This window comes from Phyllostomus discolor, chromosome 14 (genome assembly GCF_004126475.2).
Source record: "Phyllostomus discolor isolate MPI-MPIP mPhyDis1 chromosome 14, mPhyDis1.pri.v3, whole genome shotgun sequence".
Classification (NCBI taxonomy): Eukaryota; Metazoa; Chordata; class Mammalia; order Chiroptera; family Phyllostomidae; genus Phyllostomus; species Phyllostomus discolor.
In genome coordinates this window covers 50,262,711-50,283,349 of record NC_040916.2, presented here as the reverse complement: position 1 = coordinate 50,283,349, position 20,639 = coordinate 50,262,711, and the positions used below count along the sequence as shown (strand labels likewise).

The window sequence follows — 20,639 nt, the reverse complement described above, 5'->3', positions numbered from 1 at the left end:
TTCTCCCTCCCTTACCCTATGTCTAAAAATAAACAGATAAAGTCTTTTTTTAAAATGTCAGTTTGGGGCAAGGCTCCCACCTGTGCAGTCTATTAACTCTCAGAACATGCAACTTGCCAATCTGTCTGAGCACTTACCACAGTGTCACTGGTACTTTTAATTCACTCAGTCACTCAGTCTTTTAGGAAACATTTATTGGGTACCTACTATGTGTGAAGGGGAACCAATGTTGAGCATACACACAGGACTCCTGCCTTCAGGAAACTTACATTCTGGTGGGGGAGGCAGAAATTAATCAAAGAATCACATAAAGAAGCAACACATTACAGAGGTGCCTGGCACCCTGCAGGTCCTCTGCAGGCATCTGGTGAATGAATACAGCTGTGATCGGTGCTATTAAAGAGAGGTGCTTCCCAGAGGAGGGGATGGACAAGTAGAAGTTAACAGGTGAGTGGGAGAGGAAGAGCATTCCAGATGTACAAAGTCCCTGTGGCAGGAAGAAGAATGGCTAAGTAGGAGGACCTAGAAGCCAGTGTGACTGGAGCAGCGAACATAATCCAAGGTGAAGCTGAAGACAGAGATAGGACAGCTAGCAGACCCTTTAATTAAGACCTTTGACAGTTTTCACTCTGGCCCAGTTGCAATGGGGCTCCCATGAAGACTCTCAGGCAGAGGCAGCCTTACCAGCTTGTATTTGGAGCTGTTGGTTGGAAGGGGTGCCAAGTGAATGCAGGGGGAGCCAGTTAGGACACTGTTGCCAAGGTTAACTGTCTTTGAGCTGCCTCTCTACTAAATGGTGAGGGCTGTAGGACAGGGCCTGTGCCTGGTACCCCTCTGAAAGCACATGCACACAGAGAAGCTCATGCACCCACACATACACACAAACACAGAGCCCAGCCTAAGAGTGCACAGAAAAGCTACCCAATTTACATTTTACATCAATATGACATCAGAGTTATCCAGTAACATTCAACCCACCAGTTTACATATACACACGTGCCCTGGAAGCCCTCAGGAGCAGTGGGTTAGAGAAAGGAAACACAGGTTTCCTGCCAACCAGCCTCCCAATGTGGAACCGGGAGCCAGGTTTCCATCTCTCCATTCACTTCCTCTATTAAAATTGTTCATAAAAACGTTCACATTCACAACCTGCCAGAAGCTCCCCTGCTCCTTGCAGGGTACAGCTGGCTCTGTTCTCAACATTGGGCAGCAAGAACAGGTGTACTGGCCTCTGCACACCACCTTGGCCCCTCAGCGGTCCTGGTGCCGAAGTGGGGGTGATGGGGGATGCCGTACGGGAGGCAAGTCATAGTGGCCAGGGATGTGGCTGTTCTTGGGGGAGTCGTAGTGGCCAGGCATCAGGCCCGGATGCAGGGGGTGTTGGGAGCCCACGGAGTCTCGGTCTAGAGATAGAGAGGGGACAGAAGGAGGGGGAGGTAGCTCCTCCCCATCTTACCGCTCCCCTCTCCAGCCTCTTCTGCCCAAAGACAGAGTGCCTGGTGCTTGGCTACAGGGCAATTTGTGCGGTTGGCGCAGCTCCTCACTGCCAGTAGGAGAGGCCATCTTGACCCGCTCACCTCACAGGACGAGGACACTTTGTCACCTGCCTTGTTCCCCACTTTTCTGGGTACCAGCTCCACAAGTTAGGTGCTATACCACCACCACTTCATATCCTCAGCCTCAGGCTCTAAGAGGCACCGTGATTCCCAAACATCATGCCTGGTCTGAGCCCAAGTCTGCCCCCAAAGGCCTTGCTGTTGCTGCCACGTCACGCCACCTCCATGTTCTTTCTCTGTCCCTTTCTCCCATTCTACCTCCCTTGTCTCTTCTCCCTTTCTACCTCTCTAGCCCCTGCCCCTGTGGAGAAGGAGGGCTCACCATGGGTCAGAGCAGTAGGCTGCTCATAGGTACCACTGTCTCTCTGCGGTTTCAGGTATCGCTGCCTCTGGCTGTCCAGGAGCTGAGGCTGCCTGGGGGGAGATCCTGAGGGAGGGCCTTTCATCTCCACATAGCTGCTTTCCCGGGGGCCCCCTGGCAGGCTGGGCAGGTCCCGGATGGTGGCATAGGGGTTCTCACTGCTCAGGGAAGCCACACTGGCCCCAAGCCCTTCTTCAGAGATGGGCCCTGAGGATAGAAAATAGAATTCAGGCTCAGGGAAGGCACTGGCTCCTAAACCTCACCACCCCACACACCCCACCCTACCCCCACTCACCCCCCATCCCCCCACTCCATGGCCATGCCTTTACTGTAGAATGGACCTGGGCCATTACTGCTGCGGTAGCTATAGCTGTAGCTACGGTCCGTGCAACTGCTACCTGAGGAGAAGGAGGCAATGTCTGATCAGACCCCTGGCCCCCTCTCCAGGCTCAAGCCCCCTCTAAAACTGGTGCCCAGAGCCCCCTTCTGCAGATGCATACACTCAGATGGAGTAGGACTTTGAGCGGTACACACCCACCCTCACCAGAGGCCTGGCCTCCAGGTTCCTACCCCTATCCAGAGGCCCTGGAGGGGTCTCCCGGCGGTGCTTCCAATCAGCAGGCAGGGTGGCATGGTTGTCTGGCCCATGGGCTCCACCCGGCCACTCAGAGGCCTGGAGGCTGGGGAAAAGCTGACTGCCTGGAACCTGGTAGGGGAGGAGTAGAAAGGGAGAGGGACATACATGGATGGAGCTTTCTAGAGAAGCAGGTCTTTACCTCCACGGTGCACCCCTCCCCCAGCACTGACCTTGTTAGGGGGTAGGGGGTTAGGTGAGCACTGTGACAGGGTGTGGTAGCTGGGGTTGGAGTAGTAGTGACTGTAGCTCAGAGAGACATCTGCGAGAACAGACACAGACGCAGGGCGACCCACCCAGTCAGAGAGGCCTGGGCCTGAGAATGTTACTCTGTTCCAGGGGATAAGTGACCAGCCCCTCTGACCTCCCTTCCTCCCTCCATCCCTCCACTTCCCAACTTCTGAGTCCAGGGAGAGACGTAGAAACCCCCCACCTATAAGCAGCCACTCGGATGTGTCCTCTTCCCCCCGGCCGGCTCACCTGGCATGACATACTCAGAGCCGTCCAGGTGCCCACTGCTGTAGGCCACTGCCAGGTGTTGGTGCTCCTTGCCTTTTTGCCAATGGCGGTAGCCAATGAACAATGCCACAAGGGCCACCACCAGAGACCCCAGTACAGCGATGCCGATCACCGCCCCCAGTGAGTTATAGGCCACTGGAGAGGGAGGCATCATGGTGAAGAGCTCCTGGCTTCCTAGTGGGTAGGGGAGTCATTCAGGACAGCGTCTTGGCTCTGATAGTGAGCTTGGGGGACATGCATGGGAGGACCCCTAGATGAGGGGCCTAGATCCTGGCAGAGACCCATGTCCTGGTTCCTTGAGGATGATGGGGACCTAGAGAGGAACTCACCCATACTGCAGGGGGCACCACTGTGCCCTGGAGGACACACACAGGCCCCCGTCTCTGGATGGCACCTCTCTCCAGAACCACACTGGCATGGTTGAGAGCAATTGGCACCAAACGTCCCTGGAGAACAGCCTAGGAGAGCCAAGGAGGTAGGTGGGGGTGAGAGGTTGCCAGAACACTGCAGTCTCCTTGGGCCAGGGCCGACTTGGGAACAAGGACATGGAGCTCCCCTTCTATTGGTACCTTCCAAGCAGAGGGGTCCAGTCCAGCCTGGGGGGCAAAAACAGCTCCCATCCTGGGGATGGCAGGTCCCACCATGGTGACACTGGCAGGGCTGGGTGCAACCGTCTCCCCAGTGTCCTGGAGGGCACGCTGCAGGAGACAAGGTGCCTGTCTGGCGTGTGAGCCGGGCCCTGCCCTACCCACACCAGATGAATTCTCAGCCCCCAGCATCACTGAAATCTGCTGCTCAGCTTCGGTCCCCCAAGGACACCAAGGTTTGAACAGTGTCTACACTCAGATGACTCATAAGGGCTGATCTGCAGACTATGTGCCCAGCTGCCCACTTAAAGGCTGCACTCAGCTACCCAATGGCCATTCAGAACAACACAGCAGGGCGAGGCGACAAAAGCCTCCCAAACTGCCCTGCATGGTGTAGCTCCGGACTTCTTTTTTAGAACATGACAGACACAAATGTCCACACTATCTAGGGCACAATTTTTGTGTATGTGACATTAGCAAATAATCTAATAGTAGTTATTACTGAACTCTATGGAAAACTCTTCACCAGGAGACCTTTCCTCTACCCTGCCTGCTGATGAGCTCACATCCAAGCCTATTTCATAGTCATAGCTTCCCATTTCCCTTTCCAAAATTTATCTCAGTTGATTTGGGCTAATTTTTTCCATGATGTTGTTCATGTATTTGAGCGGGAAGAAGCCACGGGCAACAATTTATTTATAAATAAATAAATTGAAAAGTGAAAAAAAAAGAAGAACGTGTTCAAAACCAAACTGTGGCTTCTCTCACTCCCTGCCCTTCCTACGCCTCCCATGGAGAAGGGCAAGGAATTGTTTTTCCCTACCCATTCATTGCTGCATCCTCAGCACCCAGAATGGAGGTGATACCCAATAAGTATTTCTTTATATTGTTTATATAACTGACTGAGTCAGGGTAGGTCCAGAGGCTTTAACACCCAGGAACAGGGAAGAGACGTACGTTGGGAACAGTCTGAGCCAGTCCAGCCAGCCAGGCAGTAGCATGTTCCATCCGAGGGGTGGCAGGAGGAGTGGTTAGCACACTTGCAGGGCACACAGCGTTTGCCGTAGCGTCCGGGCTGACAGGCTGGGAGAAAGACGCTCCTGGTGATTGGGGGCAGGGGCCGTCCCTCAGTAAGCCCTTGGTTCCACTGTCTCCCTCCCTCTTTCCTACTGCAGTAACTGGCACAAAGATCAGAATCAGTGGGAGAAAACAAGATGGGTAGGGTGCAGGCTTCCAGCATCTAACACCGCACTGCACCACACCACTGGCAGGCGGGAGAGAAGGGAGCCTCACGTCTCTGGCAGGAGGGACCTCGGAATCCGGGTGCACACACACAATTGCCGTTCTCACGGATGCAGGTGCCCCCATTTTTGCAGGTGCAGGTGTTGCTGCAGTTGGCTCCCCAGAAGCCCTCAGGGCAGGGCAGGTGGCAGCGGGTACCTGTGGGAGAGAGCAGTAGGGTGAGCCTGGCTCTCTCCCCTTCCATAGGGATTCTTCTAGATACATTTCCTAGGGGATGCACCACCAACTCCACAGTAGGCCTGGGGTCTGGATGCCCAGAATGCTCACCTGTCCAGCCAGCTTGGCACTGGCAGTGCCCATGAACAGGGTCACAGCCATCAGAGTGGTCACAGTCACAGCGACTGGCACAGCCTTCACCAAACGTCCCCTTCTTTGAGAGAGAGCAGACAGTAGGGCAGACTAGTCAGCTGAGGGCTAGGGCACCGTGGCCCCCCCACCACCAGGCAGGCCAGCTGTTGAGCACTTACTGGACAGGGGAGCTTGCAGTGGGCCCCGTGCCACCCAGGGGTACAGGTACAGGCTCCAGTTTGGGGGCTGCAGGCTGCCTCATGGGCACATTGGCAGCTGGCATTGCAACCAAATCCCCAGGTTCCAGGTGGACAGGGCACAGAGCAGTTGCCACGCTGCCAACCTGGAGGAGGGAGGGATCTGCAGGTAGGCATGGGGACTCAGCTCCCCTCCTGAGAATACACCAGGCATTGGCTGTGCCAGACTCTGTGTTATGAGTGGGGTGGTGGAGTGGGGGTGCTCATGGTCCCATACAAGAGACAAACATATACACTGTTAGATATGGAACAGAAGGCTAAATGGCTGCTGGCCATGTACCACCCCATTCTGGGTCTTGGTGGCCCCTTCTGAAAAATGAAGGGGTTAACTAAAGGATTTATCCAGATCGTATGTGAGACAATAGGGAGTAGTGGGGACTGGAGACTGGAGGTTTGTTAAATATAATAGCTGGCCAAACAAAACACAGCTCTTGTAGAATCCAGCCTAAAGATTGCCACCGTGCCACCCCTGCTAGATGTCAGAGCCCTCTGTGGTGCTGCCACTTTGTGGTTCTGTATCACTGAGGGAGAACAATGTTCACCAGAGAGGGAACTTCTGGCCTGGGCCTTTAAGAATGATTGGGATTTTTGCAGTTGAAGAAAAGGCAAAGCGTAGATTCCAGGAAGGAAGTAGCTTGGCTACTCTCCCGTGGCCCACTGCTGCCCAGTGGCTCCGCCCTTACCCTGCAGCCTCCCTTCTGCCCTTGGACCCTCCCTTCTTTTCGTGGCCCGGCCCCCCCAATTCCTCCCTCTCAGCGACCCACCCCATTACCTTCTTTGCAGACACAAGTGCCGTCGATTGGGGAGCAAGAGAGGGCATTCTCGCAGGAGCAGCGAGCGGAGCAGTTGACTCCATAGGTATCAGGCGGACAGAGGCTAGCGCAGTGCTGGCCCTGAAGGCAGTAGGCGGACTAGTGAGAGGACCCGCTCTTCCTCCCCCCCCCCCCCCCCCCGCCCCGGTCCCGGGGCCAGGTCTCAGGGCGCGCCTCACCGTGTACCCGGGTGCACACCGGCAGAGGCCGCTGTCGGGCTGGCAGAGGCCGCCGTGCAGGCAGAGGCAATGCTCCCGGCAGCCGGGCCCGTGCGTGTCCTGCGGGCAGCTCTCGTTGCAGTGAAGGCCGGCCCAGCCGGGCTGGCACGAGCACTCCCCGCTCATCGGGTGGCAGCTGCGGACGGAGGCGGGCGGTGTGCTCTGAGCCGCGGCCGCGAGCCGACCTTCGGACCCCTTCATGGGGAACAGCCCGCGTTGCCAAGTGAGGGGGCAACAAGGATGGCTCGGTGCTGTTTTGAGAGCGCCCCACTTCCCTGTCCCCAAGGCCCTTCCTTTCCCTTCTGTGACATCTGTCCCGCCCTTGGATATGCCCCTGGCGTTTTCTGTGATTCCGGAGGCTTCAGCACCAAAGGCCTCTCCCACTGGCCTCCTAAATCCGTGACCAGTGTCCCGCGGCCCACCTGAGGCTGTGCTCCGGATCGCAGGTGCAGGGCACCTGGCAGCTGAGGCCATAGAGGCCGTCGGGGCAGAGGCGCTCGACACAGCGGTCCCCGGTGAAGCCGTGTTCGCACAGACACGCGCCATTGGCTGGGAAGCAGCGGGCCCCGGGGGCGCAGTCGCAGGTCTCAGCACAGTCCTGTCCGAAGCGGCCCACAGGGCATTCCTCGCGGCACCTGCGGGCCCAGCTGAGTGAGCCTGGCTACACCCACTCCTCCTGGTCCGCTCCCCACCACTTCTGCCCTGGCCAGTGCCACTCACCCGTCCCCAGTGTAGCCTGGAGCACAGCGACACTGCCCAGTGAATCGGTCACAGAGGCCACCGTTGTGACAGCGACATTCCTGGGAGCAGTTGGATCCATAGAAGCCCTCCAGACAGGGCAGGGAACAGATCGTGCCCTGTGGGGTGAGAAATTGGCAGAGCCCCAGGCACCGACCCCCTCCTGGCGGTTACAGGACCCTTTGACCCTCCCATACCGAGAGCCCTCAAACCTCTCCAGGGCCCACAGCCCAGCCCCTCACATATACCTACCTCACAGCCCTACTGAGAACCACCCACAGAAATGCCCCCAGACTCCCACCGCATCTCAACAGCCCCGCCATTCATACCATCCAGCCAGGTGGGCAGCTGCAGCCCTGGGAGGCCTGGAAAACACCCCCGTTGTGGCAAGGAGAGGTGCTGGGGCAGGAGAAGCCAACAGTGCCCAGCTGACAGGACACGTCACAGCTGCTGGGCAAAGCAGGTGATGTCAGCGTATGAACAAGCAGTACCCACTTCCCCTTTGCCTCTAAGGGATGGCCAACCATTCACAGGCCCCCCTAGGAGGGAGGTCTGACTTCAGGGTTCAGTGAAGGTCCCCCCACACACATTGGGGACTGCAGGAATCAGAAAGCAAAAATCTCCAGGACTATGAACGGAGTGACCCAGCCCCACCTCCGCCTTTGCTCACACTTGTCTTTCTGGGGGGGAAGCCTCTGCCTGTGTGGGGTCTCGGCTCCAGAGCTCCGTCTCCACCCAGGCGAACCCTCTCCTTCCTGTGACCCCCCAGTGCTCCCTGAGTTCTGCCTTGCAACAGGGTTCTTTGGGGCCCTTAGCCCCACTTTATGACATGCTTCCACACACATGCTCTCGTGTTATCTTCACAGTAACCTTTCCACGGGGACAACGCTGTTGCCACTGCACAGACCGGGAGCAAGCTCACGGTCCACGATTTGCTCAAGGTCACTCAACCAGTGAGTGGCAGAGCTGGGTCTAGGGTCTTGGCCTCTGGAGTCCATCCACATGTTTGGAATCCTGTCAGAACCCCCTCATATGCCCACATACGCCTGTGACCCCATAGTGTGCTTGTCCCCCATTACATACCTCGGCCCTGTTCTCTCTGGAGGGCATGAGCAGGCTCCAGTCTGGGGGTCACAGGGTGCCCCGTGGCACTGGCAGCGGAACTGGCAGTCAGGGCCATAATGGCCAGGGGGGCAGGGCTGCAGGCAGTGTGGGGGCTGCAGGCCTGAGGGGCAAGAACATGCCCCGCTCTTGGGGTCACAGGAGCTGCTGTTGCCACAGCTACAGGGCTTGTCACACTGTGGCCCCCACACTCCTGGGGCACAATCTGTGAGATGAGGGGAGAAGGGGGTCACGAGGGGTCTTACCCCTTCTCAGCCTCCAGTTAATCCCTGACTCAGTTTCCCAGCTCCCACATGCACCTATGTCTGGGTTGGCCCAAACTCTGCACCACTTCTCTGGAAAAAGCAGCACAGCGCACATCCCGGTGGGGCTCTGGTGGATAATTGCCCTGGGGTCCTAAGCACCTGTCCCCGGTAAGGAGGGTGTGCCGAGGGCCCTGCAGCCACCAGCCACTCACCACTGGAGCAGTCATCGCCCCGCCAGGCTTGCACACACTGGCACCGATTGGGTGCCACACAGCGGCCATGGACACACTCCTGGGCACACAGCGCTGGAGCAGAGATGGGGTAATGTGAAGAGGCTTGCAGCCCTGCCCTTACCCACCTTTATTCTCTGAAGCCTAACCCCATCCTCCTCCCACACCATGGACCGGGGGGTTCTCCGAGCAGCCATTCTGTCTCTAAAATGCAGAAAGACTGAGGGGCAGCAGCTGAGGTCAGAGCTTGACAAGGTCTGAGGTTTCCAGGCTGCCCAGCCCCTTTCTGTGAAATTCTCAAAGCACCTTGAGAAAATGGGGAGAGGGTCTCAGGTAGCAATCAGACATGGATGCTATCCAGAGAGAGAGTGGGGTCCAGGGCAGGTCAGGCTGGGCATGGGCCGATGACGGGCCAGGCGTGAGGCAAGGGCAGAGAGGCAGAGCAGGTCCGTCTGGGGGTTTCAGGGTGCCGGGGGCAAGAGGCAGAAGAGACTGAACATCAACAAGTCAGACACAGACAGCAACAGAGAGACAGGGACAGGAAGAGACAGAGGCAGACCCGGAAAATGGGAACCCAGACACACAGTGACAGACACGCAGGCAAACCGGAAACAGAGGGAGAGGCTTGGAAAGACAGAGATGCAGGGACAGAGACTGCTGAGGGACATGGAGAGAAGGGATGGGAGAAACATGGGGTCAGCTGGAGACAGAGGTAGGAACCCAGGAAACCGTGGCCTTAGGGACAAGGCCAGGGGAGGGGGAGGAGGGGGAAACCCAAAGGTCAGAGGAGTAGCCCTGCCCCGTAGATTCAGGGGAGGACTAGGAAGGGTGGGCTGGTCCCTCCCATTCCATGGCCCCACCCAGGACTCACGGACGCAGACCCCACCGCTCTCGTAGAAGCCCCGACAGCACTGCAGGCGCTTTCGGTGCTCCGTCTTCACCACCTGGCGGTAGACAGTCCGGTAGACAACCCTGGGAAGACCCAGAAGGGCCTTCAGTCTCCCTTCTGAGCCCGGGTGCCCCCTCACACAGTGCAGCGCTGTGGGAGCCTGGGGCACTGCCCAGCACTCTGCGCTGGGAGGGAGTAGAGCACACGCCACCCCTCAGTGCCTGGAGGCCAGATGCTTCCTCCAAACTCCAAAGGTTCTGAGAAGAGAAGGAGGGTGTGTAGGAGCAGGGGCAGCACATCTGCCCACAGGGGAGGCCAGGGCACTCACGTGGGTTGCCGGCAGGTGTGAGGGCTCTCCCGGGGGTGGTCGCAGGGCTCTGAGGGGAGCAGGCTGAAGGGGCGGGAGTAGGACTCCTTGGTGGTGGTGGTGAAGCTGCAGGACAGGAAAGGGCCAGAGGCTCAGGGCAGGGAGAGGCCTGAGCTGGCACAGATGCCACGAGAAGCAGGGCTGTGAGGCTTGGCCACCACAGGGAATCACCACCCCAACACCTGGGCTTGCTCCCCCCAGCCTAGGATGGACTCCCACCCTGCCCCCCAATCTGAAGGAATCCTCCTAGAATTGTAACACCCCTGGAACACCCCTCCCCCATCAGAGCCCTTCTCACCCTATGGAACCAGAGCTGTCAGATTTTCCTTCCGCCTCCTCCCATGCAGGGAGATCAAGCGAGAGCTAACCCTGGGCCCAACTGACGGACATGGGTTGAAGCACTTCTGGCCAAATCCTGCCCCAGGCCTTGCTTCCCAGCCCTGCCCTCTTTGCTCCCCCTGGCCCCGTCCCTCTGCTTGCCCCACACACAGTAAATGGCCACCCTGTGTGGTGTCCTGCAGCCGGTCTCCCACAGGGACCAAGGGACTGGGGTAAAGGAAAGACCGGCAGGGTCAGAGCTGGGATGGAGACTGAGACAAGGTCAGAGACAGGGAGAGAGTCGGAGGCAGCCTGCGAGGGGAGCACAGAAAGCAGAAGCAGACAAAGTGGGGAGGTGAAGAATGCAGAGAGGAAGGGAGGGGAGGGAAGGACCTAGGCAGAGGAGCCCTAGTAGGGAGAATGGGGAGCTGGGTGCTTGGAGCCCTGAAGGCACATCGGGGCCCCTCTCACCTTTCCCAGAAGCTGCAGGTGTTGGGGTCACTGGGGTTGAGGGTTCCAGCCAGCCCCAGGCCCAGAGCCAGAAGGAGGGAGCACAGAGGTGGAGACATTGCAGAGGCCTGCAACAGGACACGGCCGGTGAGGGACACTGCAGCCACAAGCCCAGAGGACCAAATCTTTGCAAAGACCTGAGCAGGGGTGGCAGCAGAGGGGACTCCCTTGGCCACAGCTCCCCAGGTCTCATCCCTGCCTGGGCGGTGTCCTGCATGCCTCAGAGCCTCCCACACTGCTTCCTCCATTCTTCACCTCAAGTCCTCACCTTTCCAGGTCTAGCCCCACGTGCCACCTCTCCTTCTCTGCTCTGCTCCTCACCCCCACTACCAGACTGCCCCGCCCATCCCTCCTGGAGCCCCCAGCACCATCCCCCTCCCCCACAGCACTGTTGCAATGCCCATTCCCTGACCATGACCTCTGGAAGCAGGGACCAGTGTCTTTTATGTCTGAGTCCCCAGTCCCCAGTTGATATTGATACCAAGATGGGAAACTAGAGCCAGCGGGAGGAAGTTGTGAGGGGAGTCAACTTGGGCTCAGCTGGAGGAAGAACTTGCAAACAGTCCAAGCAGTTCAGCAGGAATCAGCAACCTCAGTGGTGAGCTCCCCATCAGTGGATGTATGCAGGCAGAGGCCAAAACCACCCTGATGTAGTTGCGGGCTTCCTGCTGTATGGTATGGGGGTGGGAGGGCTGGGTCCAGGTGACCTTGAAGGGGACCCCTCCCCCACTGGTGTGCTGGCACGGCTCCTACGGACCCTTGAGAGCCACGGTGCCCATCTCCTCCCAACTCCCGATGTCACACTAGCAGCTTGAAATCAGGCATGGGGGGTTGTTTATGCCGTGGGAGTTGACCAATGAACCCGGGCCAGCCACACGCAGACACACACCCAGTGGCTGTTAAACATCGGCCAGCATGTCACTGCACCCAACTCCAGGCACTATCACCCCCGACCAGGCCTCAGGTTTAACGAGAGGACTCGCCTTCCTCTGGCCACCCAGTCAGCCATTTGGAAACGGGATTCTCTTTCTCTCCTCCACCCTCAGTCTCACCCAGTGAGTGGGAGCAGGTCAGGACTCAGATGGGTCTCTTCTGCTCCTGAGTGGCCGCCCCCGCAGTTGGTTTTGGATTCCATGTGTAAAGTTCCTAAAACTTTCCCTGGTTCCTGCTCTACGCCTCCCTGAGGCACCCACATCTGCTTGTGATTTTGGAGCAGGAAGGTCAGGTTCCTAGCCCATTATACCCCTGAGTATCTCCGGAATGTTTGATGCCTGCCCAGCCCCGTGCCCCCACCCACACACTCCCAGGGGCCCCACAGCTACTCTCAGCTCCAGCTGGGGCTGCACTCCTTCCTTCCAGGTCTTGGAGCAAGAGATGTGCTCCCTGACTCACCCAGGGAGGCACAGCCCCACAGAAATCCCTCTCAGCCCAAGGGTGGCCCACCTGTCCTCCCCAGGTGGCCTCCTTCCCACTGCAAATCTTTCCCCAGAGCCCCGCAGTCCCTCAGAGCAGCAGCACCACGGCACCGCTGGCCAGCTGTCCCCATGGCAGCTCCCTGGAGGCACATCTCCACTTCTGGCTTCTGTGCTTCCTCGTCTCAGGCCTCAGTTCCCACTGTAACTCACTAGAAGTAACTCACCAGGCCCTAGGGCATCCTGGGACCTGAGAAATTCAGCTGAGCTGGGCGATGTGGCCTCAGCCAGAGAGTGTCCTCGGGAATCCTGGTGCTCAGAACACAGCGCCTGAAAACAGGAAATCAAGACTAGCTGGAATGTGTGTATTTGGGAGAGGGCAGCAGAGAGTGGGGGTGGCTCCATCCCCCCACTGCCCTCAGCTCAGAAGGTGGATGTGGGGGCTCAAGGCCGGAAGCTTCTTTCCAGTGGCTTGTCTCTCGAGCTGAGCACTGTAGCTCCTTGGGTGGGTGAGGGGGCTCGGCCTGTCCTCAGGGAGCAGTAGTGTCCTTCAGATCCCACAGCTTGTCCCAGTGCACCACCCCACAGCCTCCCACACACATGCTATCCTCCGCCTCCCAGACAAAGCTGGCTCCTCCCAATGTCCCGAAACTGCACCCTCTGCCCTTTCCCTGCTCTAGCTGCCTTCCCAGGCCCAGCGCTCGCCCTGCATGCTCCCAGCTGCCCTTCTTCCATGTCTCCCCTGCATGCTCAGCAGCCACGGCCACAGGCAGGACCCTGAGCCCTCCACACATCTCTCCCTTCCACATTCCCCTCCTGCAGGACCCCCACTGCAGCCGTGGCATGGGAGCCTCTGTCCTGAGGCTGGAACGCTGCCTGTCTGGATCCAGGGTTATCCCTGGGCAAACCTCATCTCCTACCACACCAGGACCTAGGCTTGCCCTGGCCAGGAGCTGTCCCCAGTTTGAGGCCGCAGTGAGGTGGACAAAACCTGCAGCAGGAAGGATCTGAGTAGAGGCACAGGAGGAAGGGCCAAGCAGACTGGGCTGCGGGCCCACGGGAAGTCCTTCCTCCATTCACATCAGCCCCCTCCCACCATCACCTTCTCCCAACCAACTGCTAGAGGAAATGTTTCACCTGGGGGCTCTGAGAGGGATCTGGAGGTGGACAGGGAGCACGAGGACAGCTAGGCTCTGACGGCCCGAAGGTAGCTGAGTGGAGGGTGAGGAGATTATTTTCCCAAAGGGCTTCATGGTAGGACGAGTTCAGAGGAAGCATCAGCTGTTTGGCAGTGGGGCTGGAAGCCAGGGTGGGGTCTGGGAGACCAGTGGGTAGTCAGCAAGGAGTGGGGAAATGAGACGGGGAGCCTGACCTGCCTCAGCCCCTGGGGACAGAGCACAGGCCTGGTCAGGAGCCCAGAGCCCCAGCCTGGCTTCCCAGGTTTGTTGCCTTTGGAGTCCTTGTTCCTGCAGGGCAAGGGGACCTGAGGCCCTGGTCCCGTTTCTCCCAGCCCCTCCAGTCCAGCAGCATTGGGCCCTTGTGATTGCACGAGCCCCTCACGGGTTTAAATCAGGCAACTGCTAGCACCCCATCCCACCCCAGGGCCCCCAATTCATTCACTGAGATGTACCCCCAGTATCCCCTACTGCTTCTTCCCGTACCAAAGTCCCCCCAGCCCCCCTTAATTTCCTTCCTCCACTGTATCTCGGATTTAAGGGATCCAGACACCCTCCCTCATAGTAAGAATGATAATGTAACCCCACACATGGGTTACTGTGTTGAGTAAGGCAGGGTGCTGAGCAATTTATACGGCTCATCTTATTTGAAGCTTATGTCAGTCCATTGTGGCAGGTATTATTATTCATTTCACAGATAAGGAAGGTACAGAGAGAGCAAGTCACTTGCCCAAAGCCACACAGCCCGTAGTATCAGAGCTGGCAGAGGCCTCCCAGCAGTTCCAGCCTTTTCAGAGTCGGAGCTGGAATCCCAGGGCTTTGTATCTCTTTTTGCAGCCTCAGCCTTGGGGAGAGGAGAAGCCCGGTGGGAGGAGGGGCTGGGGGTGGGGCTGCAGCAGGAATGGAGACCAGAGGCGTGGGAACGGGGATGTGTTTACAGTCAAGAATCTCTCCTCCACCTCGAGATGCAAAGCAGCTGGGCTCCAGGCCAGGCCCCAGTGCTCAGTTCGGTCTGCACAGCCCCCGGCATCCTGCCCTCTGTACCCCCAAGCCCACACAGGGCCCAACCCAGCTCGCCCTCCCCTGCTCTTCTCCAAGTTCAACCCGATTTCCTCCAGTGCGGAGTCCCCTGCCCTCACTGTGCCACAGCCCCAGGAAGGAGGAGGGGAATGAGGCTGAGGCCTCTGGGAGGGGGCACAGTTCCTGGTGGACAGATGGTCCATTTCTACAGAAGACAAACAGCAAGAGTTGGGCTGACGAAGTGAGGCAGCAAGAGGGACTTCCTCACCCATCCCTCCCAGCTTCTCTTCTCTGGTAGGTGGTGCAGCAAAGGGTACCTACCCTCTGAGCTCTGCATCCCCTCCCAGCCCCACTCAGGCCCCGTGTGAATCCCATCTATAAGACGGGGACATACGAGTACTTCCCTGGGCAGGGTGGCCGTGCAGACCAATGTATGAGTTAGTGCACATGAAGCGCATAGAGCCCGTACACAATATGCTCAGTTAACATCAGCTGTCTCGGTCCTGCACCCATCACCATGCCCCTTGGCACTGTTATACCCTTTGTGCATTCACTCCAGGAAAAGCTGTTTCTTGATTTTTTCTGAAGAACCCCCAGGATGATCCAGGAATAGGAATGGGGACTTAGATGCTGAGAGAGAGAAAGGAAGTGGGACTGGGAGGGGCCTGCCCTGATCCCCCAGAACCTGATCCCCCAGCACAGTGGACTTACTACCAGGTACTTCTTCAAGCCAAAGGCGGTTGACAGGCAAGTTGTTTGGATTCTGCTTCCCTAGCCCCCACACCACCTCCAACTCCCTGCTTGCTTCCACTGGCCCCTGTGTCCGCTCTCTCTCTCTCCTCTTCCCAACTTGGAATCCAAAGGTTCTGGTACTTACAAGCTGTCACAAGCTCTGTGACCTCAGGCATGGCAGTTGAGCCCTGAGAGCCTCTACTTCCTCATCTGTAAAATGGGAGAATAGCCCCCCCAACCTCCCAGGACTCAGTGAGAGCTGGAACCGCTGGTCCCAGTGACCACCCTGCGACAGAGCCTCAGACCAGAGGTGGCCCAGGGGACCTGTGTTCATGCTGAAACAGAACCCTCAAGTTGTAGGCTCTCTGCCTCTTTCTTTTTGCATTTTATCTTGCTCTTCATCAGAAACTCTCCACTTTCTTCCCTTTTTTCTTCCCCCATCAGTTTCTTGGCCTCTGTCCTTTCCTACGTCAAGGCTGCCGTGCAGAGTTGGGCGGAATGTTCACGGCACTAGGGAATCTGCCTCTGAGTGTGAGGTGGAAGCCAAACTCCAGCCGCGACCCGCTCACTGAGACACGTGTCTTAGCTTGGCGCCAAGGTTGCCTTGACTTATATCTCTCGTGTCTCCCTGTCTCTCTCCCTGTCTCCGCGTCTGTTTCTCTATGTCCTTTCCTAACTTATCTTTGCCACGGAGACAGGGTCCCTCAGTCCCCCCCACTCAGTGAGACCCAGTTGGAAGACTCCCCCTGGCTATCCACACACGGATGTGCTCTGACCCAGCTCCACTCAGGGCACACATGTGCATGCGTGTACACGCAAGCACAGAGCCCCCCTACATCCAGCCAAGCCAGGGCTGTCTGCCAGATGGAGCAACAGGAAGCCTGCGTGTATGTGCCAGAGGCCGGGCGAGGAAAGGACAGGGGTGAGGGGCCGGCCTTGTGTTCTCTGTGGCTCAGGAAACAGAAGCTAGAGGGTCCTCTGTCTGACTTGTTTACTCATCAGGAAACAGGGAAACTGCAGGGATTCTGATTCACCAAACATCTCAACACCTACTGGAGGCTGCCACCAGTGTCAGTCCTGACCCTCGTTGCCACCCTTAGGTGCTAGTGACAGTTATTCCCACTTTACAGGGGAGACCCTGGGGTCTCGGGTAAACTGACTTGCCCGAGGGCCAGCTGGTTGTCAGAAGCAACTACAGGACTAAAATTCTCCTTCAGAAAACAAAGCAGCACTGGCTGGTGCAGCTCAGTTGGATGGAACATCCCATAACCAAAAGGTTGCAGGTTCGATCCCCGGTCTGGGTACATACAGAGGGCAACCAATCAATGTTTCTCTCCTTTCTTCTCTCCCTTCAGCTTTCTCTGGAAGCAATGAAAAACTGTCCTCAGGTGAAAATTAAACAAAAAGGCAGTAGATGGAGGGTGACCCTGGAGTGACACAGGCCAGGGAGCAACCCTGGCTTCAACCGAAGGCTCCCCTCTGGCCCACCACCAGGGGGTGCTCACCGCCACCCCCAGAAAACACAGCCCTGCTCCAGCCACCACCCTTCTCTAACGCCTTCGGTGGCTCCCACACCACAGGAACAGGGTGCCAAAGGGCAAGCCCCACCAGATGCCCAGCTCCATGGCCTCTGCCCCTGTCGTCCCATCACACTGGAAAGCAGCTCACTTCCTCCAGATGCCTCTTCCACACAGCCACCTCTACCCAGACCACCCCTGAAATGCCCAGGTCCTACCCATCCTTTCAGGCCGGCCTCTTCCAGGAAGCCCCTTCAGTGGCCTCACCCAGTCTTCCCTGCCATCATCACCACAGGGACCCCCCAGTACCCTGGCCCAAAGGAGACCATTCTGTTCTCTCCACATCCTGCCCCAAGCCTGGCCTCAAACTGGACATGGATCGATACTTCTGGAGACCTCAGCCAAAGGCTTGACGCCAATACCCTCCTCAGGGGGCATGTGGGACTAACCCAGGCCAACCCGAAAACTCACAGCCCCTGGAAGCCTGTCTCATGGGCTGATCCGGTAATGAGACCCCACTTGTGACTGCTGGTTTGTGAGTCTGGTTTCCCACAAGGCTTGGACCCCCTCCCCCACCCCGCAATCTAACTCCTCTCTTAGGCTTCAGTAGCAGGGTGATGGCCCATAAGGTGTTCAGTCCCACCCCACAGTCATTGTGTTTTTGTTCAGGTCTGTCTCCCCCACTGGAATGGAGCTCTTTGGGGTCAGGGCATTTCTCTGCCTTCCTCTCCACTGCATCCCCAGCACCACCGGCACCCAGCTGCGTGCCCCCAGAGAGCCTGGCGGCAGTCAGCAGCAACTACACATTTGTGTGGGGTGGGTGGACTACTGGACTGGAATCCTTCCCGACTCCAGTAAGGCTTGATCTTACTTTGTGGAGAATGGGAGAGAGAGAAGTTTGGAGGCTGTGGCCTCTCCCTGGCTCACTAGGCAGCAGAACTGGCCCTCCTTCCAGGCCCTCAGGATGATGAAAGGTGGAGTTCCGGAAAGAACTTCCAGTGCCACAGAGTGAAAGGCGGCTCCAGGCCTGACCCTCCGGCCTCCAGCCAGAGTCCCCAAGGGCTGGCCTCCACGTTCCTGGGGGATGAATGTGCCACAGTACAGTACTGAGTCACCTCAAGAGGATGGGGTGGCACCTCCAACACAGGAACAATGTCTCCTCACCGTCCATCCGCACCTCCTTCCGAACAGAGGGACTAGGACCCAGATGCCACCACTCTGGGGGTTGTGTGGACGACAGGCAGGACAGGGGACCCAGGAGGCCCCAGGACCCACCCACACACTGTTCCTCCCTGGAGACCTATATCTTGTCATACGGGGTGCCGTAATACCAATCACTGCCCCTTGTTAAGTATATCCCGTGGGCAAGATCCTTTCTTTTCATTCTCTCAGCCATCCTGGAAGTAGGTGCTAGGATGCTTCCTATTTTGTAGATGAAGAAATATTCCAGGAAGGCTAAGGAGTTTGTCCCAGGTCATACAGCCAACCAGCGGGGTCTGGACCAGCCTGTGCACCCCCTTTAGGTCCTTCTCTCCCTGTGGTTTCCTTTTGGTCTCCAGACCCTCTGTCTTCCCTTCTGGCTCTCCGTCCTTCTTGTTCCTTCCCTAGGTCTCTGCTCTGTTTTTCTAAGTTGGCTTTCTTTTCCCCCGGACCTTTTTGCTTCCAGAAGTCCCTAAGTCTCTTTCTCTGTTTTCGTATTTATGTCTCTCTATGCCTCTCTTTCTCCTTCCCTGCCTTATCTTTTTCCTCCTGCTGGCTTCTCCCCAAAGGTCATGGGCCAGGAATGGAGCCGACACTCTCCCCACTGTTAGGGTGTGCCCCAGAGCCCCTCAGTGTCTCAGCAGTCCTCTTTCTCGGGCTTCCAAAGCTAGGAGGAGAGGCTGGGTAGCATCCCAGCCCCTTCCCAGCAGCACGTTGATGGGGGAGGCAAACAGCAGCCCAGGGACCTCTATCTCTGCCCAGGTTTCCGATTGGTGGATGGGGCTGCCTGGAGTTTCCTCCTCTGGGAAAGTCTGATAGGGAATGGTAGGGGTGGGGACAGTGGAGAAACACACGCCAACCATGGGCTTCACCTCCCAGTGAAGAGAGGAAGACAGAGAGGTGAGCCTGGCTACAAGCCAGCTCCTAGGTGGCAGAGAAGGTAGCCCCAACTGCAGCAAGTATGGTGGGTAGACTTCGGGGGACCTCAGAAGTGGGAGAGGCAGCAGCAGGGCACAGATGACAGGAGATGGAAGAGCTGCTCCCACGCTCTGGCTCACATGTGCACACACACAGGTCTTGTCATGAAATGGGGTGGGATGGGGTTCAGAGAGCAGCTGTCTGTCCCCTAGGCCCCGCTTAGGCCAGGGTTTAGGGATGACGCCTTGCCCGGTCTGTCCTGGAGCAGAGAGGCCTGGGAACCTCAGCTAGCACAAACTGTTCCCATCCCTTGGGACTGGGATCTCCACCCAGACCCAGGAGAGGCCACTCATAAAGGGCCCGGACAGCCGAGAGTCCACTACTAGAGGCTGGACATGGAGGGTGAGGGATGGCCTTGCTAGGGCTGGGCTCGTGGATCCGGACCTGTCCCTGGCTAACGTCACCTCCCCTACACTGCACCGGTCTCTCTCTTAGCGCTACCTCAAATCATCCCAAGCCCAGAGGGTTTTATGAGGACCCAGGTGCCTGAGACCTTTGGTCAACTTCCTAGTCCTCAACACCAGCAAAGCTCTGAGTGCCAGGAACCTGCAAACCTGGGTCACTTCTCTACATCCTCCTCAAACACTCCTCCTGGGGGGGGGGGTGGGGGGGGGGGGGGGAAAAGGGCAACCCTATTAATAAACATTGGCCAGGAGACATGTTTTTCCTCATTCAAGCCTACAACTCCATGAGATAGGCACTATGTATTATTATTCCCCTTTTAGAACCGAGAAAGTGAGGCAGCTGACCAAGGCCCTACAGGTAGTAAGGAGCAGGGCAGATTCCAACTTAGCAGCCATGACTCCACTGTGGGTGTTCCGAACGCTCCCCTCGGCCACGCAGAGGACTTGGTACTCCTTGTCCCTCCAGCCCTGGGGCGAGAAGCAGCTGGAGGCTGCCCTGGACTCACCCGGTTGCAGCAGGGGCTCGGGAAGCTGCCTTATTTGCATGTCATGTACCTGTTGCGTTATTTTGCAAGACAACCCCAACCCTCTTGGGCCCCTCTCCACTACACCCAGACTTTCGCATCTCTTTCTATCTCTCTCAGCCGCCACTGCTGACCCTGGGGGCTCAGACTTCAATTCCGAGGGGACTTCAGAGTCCGCCTGCCCTTCCCCCGGGGCGCGGGGTGCAGTCACTCACCTGCCGAGGGTCCTTTCTCCCCGTCGGCCTGGAGTGCGGACTGCCGGGGTGGCCCAGGTGAAGGATGGGACGAGGATCTGCGCGCAGCCCCAGCCCGACAGCGGAGCGACGGGAGCCGAAGGCTGTGGCCGGCGGGGCGGGGGAACGAGGAGGGGCGGGGGGCAGGAAGGAGGTGGGACTCCGGCCGCGCCGAGGCAGGAAGTTTTGACAAGGAAGCCGGGAGCCGGGAGCGGGAAGATCCGTCGAACCCGGCAGGAAAACGGTGTTGGGGTGGGACCGCAGAGATCAAGGAGCACAGACCCTCAGAAGCCGGGACCGGAGTAGACAGGGATGAGATTGGAGAAGGGCAGCTCTCCGACAACTGTGCGGCCCGGACCACTGCACCTCCCGGGCCTCAGCTTTCCTGTCTGCAAAGTGGGCTTGCGGAGGAGAGTCAATAGCATTGCACCTTGCCAGTGCTGCCAGCGACGGTGATTTCATTCAAGAGAAGTCGGGGACCGACCGGCCGC

General features: G+C 57.9%; 1 protein-coding gene across 5 annotated transcripts; it reads right to left on the bottom strand.

Moving 5' to 3' along the window:
- Positions 1-176: 176 nt before the first annotated feature.
- Positions 177-20,639, bottom strand: PEAR1 (platelet endothelial aggregation receptor 1). 5 transcript variants are annotated; one of them, XM_036015639.1, is made up of 24 exons: positions 20,131-20,639; positions 12,593-12,695; positions 10,915-11,021; positions 10,087-10,191; positions 9,741-9,841; positions 8,852-8,944; positions 8,356-8,599; positions 7,602-7,722; positions 7,255-7,391; positions 6,957-7,169; positions 6,496-6,670; positions 6,277-6,397; positions 5,427-5,590; positions 5,227-5,329; positions 4,951-5,097; positions 4,615-4,740; positions 3,640-3,768; positions 3,400-3,528; positions 3,032-3,244; positions 2,725-2,813; positions 2,488-2,623; positions 2,241-2,315; positions 1,879-2,124; positions 177-1,403 (listed from the first exon to the last, which is right to left on the bottom strand). In XM_036015639.1, the coding sequence occupies exons 3-24, from the start codon at positions 11,010-11,012 to the stop codon at positions 1,252-1,254; spliced, it is 3,117 nt and encodes a 1,038-aa protein (XP_035871532.1). In that variant the 5' UTR covers positions 11,013-11,021; positions 12,593-12,695; positions 20,131-20,639; the 3' UTR covers positions 177-1,251. The 5 variants fall into 5 exon arrangements, with proteins under 5 accessions (XP_035871532.1, XP_035871535.1, XP_028358972.1 ...); XM_036015642.1 differs by having other exon boundaries at positions 3,032-3,205; XM_028503171.2 differs by having other exon boundaries at positions 7,602-7,719; positions 20,131-20,638.